Raw genomic sequence first — 11,346 nt, forward strand, 5'->3', positions numbered from 1 at the left:
TAATATATATGAATAATGAAAACAGTAAACCAGTATAATAATAAAAACTATATGGATAAATATACAAGTTTCACATACCTTTTCCTGATCTTTAGAAGTGATTGGCAGTCTTGGAATGCTGGCATTAAGAAGTTTAATGTCTTTGGCTTCTACCTCAATTTCTCCTGTTGGCAGTCGCTAAATAGATTTAAAGAAATTTTGAATTTAAAGGAAATTGACAATATAGGACATAAGAATTACACAAGAATTGTTAAAATTTTATATGAATTTAATCTTAATTTATGGGATAAATAAATTATTTATCTCAAGGAACTAATTCAAGATATATTGATCAGCTATCTAATTCATACCAAGGGTTGATTGTGACAATAATGCGGAAATTTTAATCCTTTTCATGGAAAAAATCTATCAAATTTAAAATAAATTAAAATATTATTGGTAACATTTTTCCAATTTTTTTTTTTTTTTTTTTTTTTTTTTAGTTTCTCAACTATTATTAAGATAACTGCTTTTAGCTCATTTTTATAGTGGTGAAGGTGCACTAATAATAATATTGCATTATTTCCGTATTTATTTACTACTAATTTTCTATAAATTGCTATAAATATTGCTATTACAGCTACTTTTACTATCAACAGCTGAAAAATAATTCTCACAATTATTGATGTTGCTTTACTTTGTTAACAAATTTTATAAAATCAGCATGACAATTAGATTCAGACAATCACTTTTCATGCAACTTTCAAAAATATTAACTTAAAATATAAAAACAGACAAATATTGGATATGAGGAATTGCTATTAGAAAGAATAAAGATGAGGGAATACAAAGGAGGTAGACTACTAATCTGTTTTTCAATTATTTGTTCTAAAATTTTTTGCCAGTAATACATTGGAAGGATTTTTTTTTAAAAAAACTGTACCTTCAGTTTTGTTTAATGATATTAAATATTCCTGAACAGTATCTAAGCTATATTTTTATCACAATATGGCCATATGACTAATCTCTGAATGATTATTTGCTCTAAAGCAAAAATTAAGAAAAATTATGCATTTTAAAATTCAGAATTTCTAACTTCCAAAAAGTATAAAAAAATTAAATTAAATTTAAAAAATTAGGATTTTTAAATATATTTGGAGAACTATTTCCTTAGTCAGAGTATGATTTAGTAATGTGTGTTTTGCATTTAAAAGTGTATTTTTACATATTTCATACATTATAGAAAAAAAAATCTATTATCACTTCAAAAAAATTATCATGGAATAGAAAATCTACCAATTTTAAATAATCCAGAATATAAATAGGATATGTAGATACATGTTATAAATTCAATTTATCTGCATCTTGAAAATTAACTCTTTTTAAAACTCTTCAATTTTTTTAAAAGTTAAAGTAGTTCTAACTTTATTTAAAGTCAAGCAAACTCTTACATTTCATAAGCTCTAACTCCTTTCAGAGTCTATAATTTCAAGAGTATAAAACTTAAAATACGAATTTCAAGCTTATACATTCATAATGCCCATCAACTTTTTCATGCTCACCATTGAATATGTAATTATTCATGTTGCATTTTCTAAAATCTAATCAGAGTTTGTAATACCAAAGAATTACTTTAAACCAAAGAATTTCTGAATTTAAATAATTGATTTTAAGAATAAAAAGAATCATCATACTTGCATCAATGAATATGCAAAGATAACAATAAACCTATACCTATATTTTGGATTTCATAACAAATGCAAATTATTTAAGCAGTGTCTACATTCTATCACTACATTCCATTCCATCTCTAATAACATACATAAAGATTTGCTAACAAAAATATAATTGCTTTAAATTTAAAAACAATTAATTTGTATTTTATTACATAACATCCACAAAGTTACTAAACATTATGACTTCTTAAATATAATGATAAGAAAGATTATTTAAAATTGTGCAGAAGTAAGTCCTAAACATTTTTCCTTCATAAATGAAAGTTCAGTTGAACCATCAATATATTTTGAAGGTAAGTGCTATGAAGATTATTTCAATTTTTTATTCTTTGGAAGAGAAATTTCAGGTTGATGTCACGCTAGAAAATTAATAATTCTTATGTGTATGTAGATGATTTGGGGACTATAATAATAATGTTAATGTTTTGTGTGCCTTCTACAACAATAATTTCTTAGTTCAGACACAACAAAGAAAATGAAATTTTATCTGTACCTTGAAGATTTAAATCAGTAAGTATTGGATATATATATTAAAAGGTATCTGAAAAAGAAAAAAAAAGTTCATAGATTATAAAGAATTTTTGCAACATATTTAGCCATATGAATTATTCATAAATCTTTAATAAAAGGATTTAAAGAAAATGTTCTGAAAAGCTTATGCATTTTTGTCTAATAAGATAAATGAAAATTCACAATTTATCACAGCTTCTACACTATAATTGTTTTATTGTAGTTATGTTATGCAAGAAAAAATGGGCATGCCTGAATAAAAATAATTTTCTCAACCTATTTTCTCTTAATTTCTGAAAAACTATATTTCCTGAAAAAGTAGTATTGTGAGAATGCCTAGATATGTTCATCAAATCCGTAATTTAAAAAAAGTCACATGCCAGATGGGTGAACTTTAAAGAAAATCTCTGGAAAGGAGGCCTACTGGTAGGATTGAAAATAAAAACCAAAAGCAAAAGAGATGAGTGACATCACAATGTCCATTTATTTCAGCTGGAGGCAGTGAAAAAGAGCACCTTTTGGAAATAACAACGAAGAGCAACAATGGAATTCTGATAGAAGAAAAAATCTTTCTGCCTCCCCCAGCCCTTCTCCTAGTGATGCAGAATCTGTAGCAGGAAGAGCAGACTGTCCAATGTTTTTTTTTTTTTTTTTTTTTTTTTTTTTTTTGATAGAAGGATGGAGGCATAGAGTTTGAAACAAGAAAAGTGACCCAGCAGCCATTAAGGTTTGAAGCATTGCTTAAGCAGAATTTAAAGAATATTTGTGGTGAAAAAGCTTTCTTACAGAGATCAACTCCGCTTCATATAGAGTGATTAATAACAGGAATGGAAGAATGATGTCTTGATTATCTCATGGTAATATAGTGTTAAAGATACATTTACATTTACCAATTTAAATATTAGAGAAAGGATATAGACATTTCATGATTTTTGAGCACAGGGAGGTTGCACCTTTATTTTGTCCCTTTAATAATCTAGAATGATTTACAATTTAATAGAGGTGATAACCCCCACTTGCATGGGTTGTGAGCTTTAGAGTTAAGAAAGTTTAAAAAACTATATGATCAAACTAAATATGTAGCTTTCTTCTGCATGATAACACAATATCAGTGATATATTACATTTTGTTACAATATCACTAATAAAATGAGTATCTGAACAATATATTTGTTGCTAAACAACATTTAAGAAAGATAATGTCTATATTTCATATGAATGGAAATTCTGTACTTGAGAAAATCAAAAATTCAGAAATATGGCCATATATGGAATGCAATTACTCCCATACACATTAATATATGTTCCCCACCCACCATTTTTTAAAAACTATTCCAGGCCACAAAAATGTATTCAAGAAATTTAAAATATTAAAAGCTATCTCACATCTTGTGCACTCTGTGTCACTTTTCTTGTGCATGAGGTGCTGAAGAAAATGTTGCTTTTTCATGAAAACTAAGAAATGTTAGAAAAACACTATGTACAGAATTTAATACAGAGCTTATATTGGGAAACTGTTACTTCATAATATTTAAAAAAAAAAAAAAGAATATCTCCAAATTTGTTTTACAACTGTACACTAAAAAGCTATTTTAAATATCAAAGATAAAAAAATATAAAATTCTTTTAAGATTGTAACAACTAACCAAAATATATACCAAAATGATTATACAAAATGCATACATAGATAAAATTACAAAATCCATGAAAGTATATTTACTTTATTAAAATCTTTTGGAGGTCGTTTTTTGACTATTCCTTTCACTTGAATTACAGATTCCAAAGGCAATGATTTCACAAACTTTTTGGACAAATTCTCCTAAACAGAAAAGAAACATTTTATTAGACATTTAAATCAATTTAGAAATATATATATATAATATTAATAATTGCAATCGAGGCAATATGTGTTGATCAAAAAAAAAATTAACTGATATGTATGGCAATAAGAAAGCAAGAAAGAGATATTGTTTTTAGTTTTGATAACAAATATAAAAAAGAAGTGGAAGCAAAAGCTACAAGCATTTCAAATTTTTCAGTTAGCACAGCAAACCGGATGCAGCTCCCCCCCCCCATGACTTTGTCCACATAATGTCTAGGCAAGCTTATATATATAAATGGAAATGCAAGTGATTTCAATTAAATTCCTATTTCTTAACACAAATTTTTATCTTTCACTTTTTTATATAGCACATGGCAATTATAGGTATATGGCAATGACAACTTTCTGTGAAAATATGTCTTAAAATAATTTTATAAGAAATAAATATATAAGCAACAGACCACATATAAGACATGCTTTTTTTCACGTCTTTAATGGTTTAGCCAATGTTGTTATTTATTGTGATGATGATAGCATTATAATCAGGAATATCAGACGTTATAATTTCTCTCTTGAAGAGTTATCATTAACTTTTATGTATTTGTGTAATATTGCTTGTATCAGTATTACTAGAATTATAATTAATTTTCTTACTTTTCAGAAATAACTTAAATGTTTTACTGGTGCTGAACTTATCACTGAAAGTCACCATCTCATTGTCACTTGTGAAAAACTGAAAACATTAAAATAGCCACTATCTTAATATAGAATTTAAAAAAAAAAAAACACAAGCATATTCTTTTCATTCATGACAAATCTGAAGAAAATCAAATAGTGCATTTGATTATGATTGCATAATAAGTGAATTTATAAACAAATAAATGAAAAAGCAAGCAAATGATTGAAACAAGACTTCACATTACTCAGTGAAAAATTTCTCAAAGTATATAAATTTCAGAATTGCAGATATTTAAATTGAAAATAAAAGTTTTCTGAAATTGAACAGCATAGCTGAAAGGGGGGGGGGAATCCATGTTTAGGATCTTAGTAGTAAGAAAAAAGAAGCAATTAAGCAAGTTCAAGAAGCTTAATAAAACTAATTTCTGAACATTACTATAGACCAGAGATTTATGACTTTTAGCTTTTCTAATGCATAAATACAAACTTTTCAAGTCAGTAAATAAAAAACACATAGCAAAATAAATATTAAATTTTAATAAAAGGAAAAAGTTCCAAACAATATTCCATAACTGCGTGTGCTTCACATTTTTCTAATTATATTCTTTTTTTTAAAGTGGCAAAAATTTATTCTTATATCAAAAAATAAACTGATAAAAAAAATTCTTAAAAAATAAAATCAAGTAGTTATTGATATTGTTATGTGATAGTTGCATTAAATGCTAAGAAATTCAGATTTCTATCTCCTACTTTTTAGAAAGGCTTTTTTTTACAAGTTGACAGTTTCAAGTTTGAATTTTATTCAAGAATTAATAATACAATAAGCAAAACAATATGAGATTACCATCTTGTTTGAAAATGAAATTAATTTTATATTAACTGAATCATGATGCACTTTCTCCAAAAAATTCATTAGAAATTTCATTAAAAATATTTTTATAATAATATAAAAAAAATATTTTTCTTATTTTTTATGAAATATGTATTTTATTATTCATACAGAATATTATTTAAAATGACAACATACTATTTGGCAAAAGGAGACGACATATTCAAATTTCATTATTTTTTCACTTTAAATAATTAGATTTTAAAATCAAAATTATAGCTTTTCTAACATTTATAATAAGTAACTGAATTAAGAATTCTAAAAATAAACTATTTTAATATCACAAATTAAAAAAAACACACCATAAATTAAAAAAAAAACATTTTTAAAACTGTATATTTCATAAGTAAAATTAATGCTTGTAACTCAAGCATTATTTGAAGGGTATTTAAAAATGGTACTACCTAACAAATAAAAAAGACTGCCAATCTCCTGTTATAAATTATGGCTCTTGAATTGAACAGGGAAAGATATAGTGACACCAACATACAAAAAACTGGCAATAAAGAAATACTCTGTAGGTTTTTTCAATTCACATTCTTAAGCATTTTTTTAAATGAGGACAGATTTTAAAAAATCATTTTGATTTATAGATACCATTAAATTGTAATAAAGAATTAAATTTTATTAAATTTTCTTTTGATTACCATTGATTAAGACTTTTTTTTCTCATAATTTTTCAATTCAACAGAGTGGTAACATTTTTTACAGAGATAGGAATATCAAACTTTTTCTCACTTAAAAAAGGATTCATATGTACAAAAAGTTTGAGAAGTCCTGTAAGAAGAAATTTAATTTTTTTTTAAGGGTCATGCTATCCGGGAGAGAGGACTAGCTCCCGTATTAGAATGTTGAATCTATTTGTTGAGGCAAAAATATATTTTGTGGGAGAAACTTTTTAGCAATTTTTGAATATTGGCAATTTTTCTTTATTTCACCAGAATTATAATGAGATTTACTGTGCACAAATGGATAGCTAAATCCTGGACACTTTTATGCATAAAAGGCTTCAACAGTTTTGAAAATAGAAGATATTATTACTTTCATTCAATAATACTGCAGCAAATCCCAAGATTAAAAAGCTGAGCAGAAGATTAAGCAGCATATTTTTGCTAGGAAGCAAGACACATCTAAATCAAAAAACATTGTTACAAATGCAACAACACATTTCTTCAGTTACTGATACATTTTACAAAATGAAAAGATTGATAATGCATTCTACCAAAATCCATACATCCATAGGAATGAATTTACAGCACATAGAAAATTGTTAAAATTTATATGCACAATTCAAAATAGTTTTCAAAGCCTCATGATCTAAGAACAGAGTAGCAAATTAAAGAAATTAGATTTGTATCATAAAGGAGAAAAGTTTGATTAATTGCATCCAAAGAAAAATAAATTAACTGTATTAATGTCATTAGGACCTATTATCATTATGAGGGAGTTCATCAAATTTCTCAATAAAACATAACAAGTTTGCCTTTTTGTGGTTATGTCTATTATTTAATATCAGATATATTTATTACAATTTCATGCCCACAAAATTCGCTACTTAATAATGTTAATAATTTAACAAAACTTGCTACATAATTTAATACCATATGCCATTTGGAATGCTCATAAAACTTCTCTATCTACAAGCAAATATATAAATTATATGCTTTTCTCAAATATATATAGTACATTCTTTAATATTCTTACACGTAAAACTCCAGTGAGAAATGTAACAAGAAAGAATCTTATTTAAAAAAATTTGCTGAGATATACCATTAGTGTATGTTACCTTAATTGAACTCAAAGATCAATAATTTGATCATCAGATCTTATTCCCTTATTTTGTTAGAGTTTGAGTTAAATATAAAATAGTTTAATTAAAGATACAAAATTACATGATTTGATGCTAACTTGATCAGTGATTAAAAGAATTACTTATTTTGAAATGTAGTAAATATAACAATTTTCACAAAAAAAAAAAAATGAATTAGATTATAATTAAAAATCTAATAAAAATTTCAGAACATAATCATTACATTTCTACTCTCAAACAGCAGATAATACCCTTCCATCAGGTAGACTGCAATCTCCTACCGGGTAGATTCTAATAGATATTTATCAAGCTCCCTTTCCTTCATTAAATTTACAAAAGAGAATTCTTTTTAGACTTACAAGCTAGCTCTTTGCTTTTATAGCATCTAACATGATCCGAAGTTTTCTAGAAAAATCTGTAGATCATGGTTCCTAATAGATAAATCATCATAATATTTACCAAAACCTACTTTTATTCAATACAGATGGGAAACAATGACCTACCATCCATTAAAAATATTAGTAAATTTCTCTTGTTTACTATGAAACCAACAGTATAGCAAAATGATATTACAGATTCATATCAATGCTTATAAAGGATTCAACCACTGATAAAGAGTTTGGTCTATTATATTATTTAATACAAAAAAAATTGTACACTAAAAAATATTATAGCTGAATATCAAGCGGTATTTCATCTTATCTAGTGTGCACTGTAACTGTCTATAATTTTCTTCATTCTCTTGATGAAGAAAACATTATAAGCTGCTTCATTTATTTGGAAATAAAAATAGGACCAATTCAACCCAAGTGTTTTGTTCTCTTTTCCTTTTCTTTCACACATTTGTGTTCAGTCAACATGATAAGGCTGCTCTTTCCCTCAGCTGATGTTCTAACTGTTTCAATTTGTTCAGAGTTTCTAGTGCTAAGTTTTTATTTAATCCTCTTCATTAAAATTACATGTTACTTCTAATTTGAACCAATGAAATATTATATGTAACCACCTTCAATCAATTCAATAATTTAAAGAAAAATATGAAGCAAAAGTATTTTCAAGGAAACTTGTGTACAGTAGATTTCTGATTATCTGCGCCTGCCGCACAAAGTTTTTTGTACAAGTGTAAAGCAAAGAAAATAAAAATGTTCCCAAAACTGAACGAAACGTTAAATTTGCTAACATTGTGCTTATTTATGGCAAAAATATCCCAGGTCTTCTCGGAACCTTCCCCTCTGATGAGTAATACGTATTACATATGTATTAATTTTTCTGTGTATCCTTGACGCCTCTCGTAAGTAAAAAGCACTTTTCTGTTTTCATTAACAAAATGCATTTTAGGTTAGTTTTGAGTGATATACGAAAATATTAAGCGTTAGTTAAACATTTCCTGCTGTTTATTTTACGTTTTATTGTACATAAAACGATTTTTCAAAGTTGGAATGACTGTTTTCTCTTTTGCTATACCCGTTTTTAGCTTTTTTTGTATTATCCGCGATTTTTGTTATCCGCGGCGGCCGCGCCAACCAATTCCGCGGATAATTGGGAGTGTACTATATATCAGTTTTGTATAATTTAAAAATCACTCATCCATCCATATTTTGAGGCAAATAAAAATTATATTTAGTTTTTTAAACAATAAATAAACAATATACTCACAATTTCATTAAAAATGATTTGGGTAAAACCATATTTATCTCGTAGAATGATAAACTTATCACATCTTTCAAAAGTCGTCCATCCACATAATGTCACTTCTTCTCCAACATGACTTGCATTCAACTCACCGCATGTGTGAGTTCGATTTGTAAAATTATTTACACCTGGAACAAAAATAAAGAATTGAAAATGAATACTAATTTTCTTATTCTTTCACAACATTTTTATATCACTTCCATAAAATTGACTAGCAAAGTCAAAAAGAATTTCTTACTTTATTTTATTGCATTAAATTTTTTGGCTGAAATTCTTATACATTTATAAATGGATTAGAAGGAGGGTATTAAAGTAGGCAAATATAGGGAAAACAAGCGGTTCCCTTTTTAAGAGGAAATTGGTCTCAGATATACTTAATATTATGATTAATGTAAATTATCTTCACATTGATTTTTTAAAATAATTTTGATACATTTACTTTAATATGAAAGGAATAAATAAAAAAGGAGTACATTGAAAAAACTTTGCCAAAAACATCTATGCAATAATATTTGATATATATGATTAGAGATATCACAAGTTAGAGACTGAAAGATTATTATGAAATGGGAATACAATATTAAAGTAATATAAGTACATAATTAATTATGTACATTACATAAATTGTACATAATTAATTATGTACTTAATTATAAAGTAATATAAATACAAAAATAAAAAAATTTAAAATAATAATTTAACTCTTACAATATTAATTTCAGCGAATGACTACATAGATAAGGGTATAGTAAAATTCAAACCGACAACTTTCTATTCTAAGTACAAGTATAACTTCTGTCAGAAATTTTATTATACTTCTTAAGAATTAACTGAACCTGAAAACTGTATAATTTAAAATATACTAATAAGCATACAATTTCAATACTCTATAAAATTTTGCAGTTGAAAAAGTTGTATCAGAAGCATAAAATTCTAACAATTATTAATAGCATTGTTAAAATTATAGATATAATTACAAATTGTATTATTGCAGTAAAAAGTTAAAAAATCTGTTTAATTTAATAATAAAAACAATAAAGTTAACAATTTTTAAGTTACATATGAAAACTAATAATTAAACAAGTAAAAATTTAAAGCAAAATAAAAAAAAAAAATTACCATTTTTATGAACTATTACAAGGATTTGCATAAGTTTCAATTTTTCAGAAATGAGTAGTTAGTAGCAAAATATAGTGAGCACCGACTAACACTTAATGACTTTAAATTAAAATTATTCATACTGCAAAAAAAAAAAATATTCTAGTAATGAAAAATAATATTAAATTATGAATTATAATTCCATTATGTATTTTACAAAAGAATAAAGAATAATACAGATAAAAAAAAGTAATGAGTACTAGTATTGAATCAAGCATTATTTTATTCCTAAATTTTATTTAATGCTATACTTCTGTGAAAAGCATCGATATCATAATAAACTTTTCATTAAAACATTTCACCACATTGAAGCTAATTTATTTCAATGATCTTTTAAAGAACATTAAAAATAAATATTCATATTTTAGGAGGATCCGTTTTATGCAGCTCGATGTAACAGCAAAATAATATAGTAAATAAAATGTGATAAAGAAAACAGTTTCTAAATTTTAAATATAACTTACTCGAACTCATACGACGACATAAATTTACAAGGAATGGATTTTGTAAACAGGAGCGAAAAGGTGCTAAATTCATAATAGTTATATTTAAATTTAAGCAGTCAGAATATTTAAAAATATGGCATATAGCAATAACAGTTTCCAATGTTACTATACAAGCAATAAATAATTAAAATAAATAAAGGGATTTACACATGGATTAACAAAACACAAACATGTGCAAGTCAAAACATTCATTCATGTTTGATTGCTTGATTGAATCGTAGAGCAATCGAAAATCGGTGGATTTGAGGTATGTCGCTCGCATTGGTACGAACTACGAACTGTTGATCCGAATCTGTGAAATAAAGCACTGACTGGAAGGAATGCATTTTTGGAAGCTCCATGGAAAGAGTGCATTTTTTTTAACTCGAGCTCATTAATAGTGAACAATTATTTGTTATAATTTTACATAACCGTATTTAAATAAAAAATTAAGGAAAACAGAGGACGATTCCTTAAATACATAAGCAAACAGTAGAAAGCAAGTGTTAGGTTATTGAATGCATAGGTAGACGATCCAAAATTTCAATAACATTAAAATAGCACACGAATAAGAATATAAATGAAAATTTC

At 26.0% G+C, this 11,346-nt stretch overlaps 1 protein-coding gene across 1 annotated transcript in view; it reads right to left on the minus strand.

Moving 5' to 3' along the window:
- Positions 1 to 10,988, minus strand: part of LOC129968934 (aspartate--tRNA ligase, mitochondrial-like) — a 29,544-nt gene extending 18,556 nt beyond the window's left edge. Inside the window, exons 1-4 of the mRNA XM_056083293.1 lie at positions 10,735 to 10,988; positions 9,077 to 9,240; positions 3,945 to 4,043; positions 79 to 177 (exon numbers count right to left, since the gene is read on the minus strand). Of these exons, the coding sequence (XP_055939268.1) occupies positions 79 to 177; positions 3,945 to 4,043; positions 9,077 to 9,240; positions 10,735 to 10,807 (435 nt within the window). The 5' untranslated portion in view covers positions 10,808 to 10,988. The remainder of the gene's footprint in view (positions 1 to 78; positions 178 to 3,944; positions 4,044 to 9,076; positions 9,241 to 10,734) is intronic.
- Between the last annotated feature and the right edge of the window lie 358 nt (positions 10,989 to 11,346).

The sequence above is a fragment of the Argiope bruennichi genome, chromosome 5 (assembly GCF_947563725.1).
Source record: "Argiope bruennichi chromosome 5, qqArgBrue1.1, whole genome shotgun sequence".
In the NCBI taxonomy this organism is placed as follows: domain Eukaryota; kingdom Metazoa; phylum Arthropoda; class Arachnida; order Araneae; family Araneidae; genus Argiope; species Argiope bruennichi.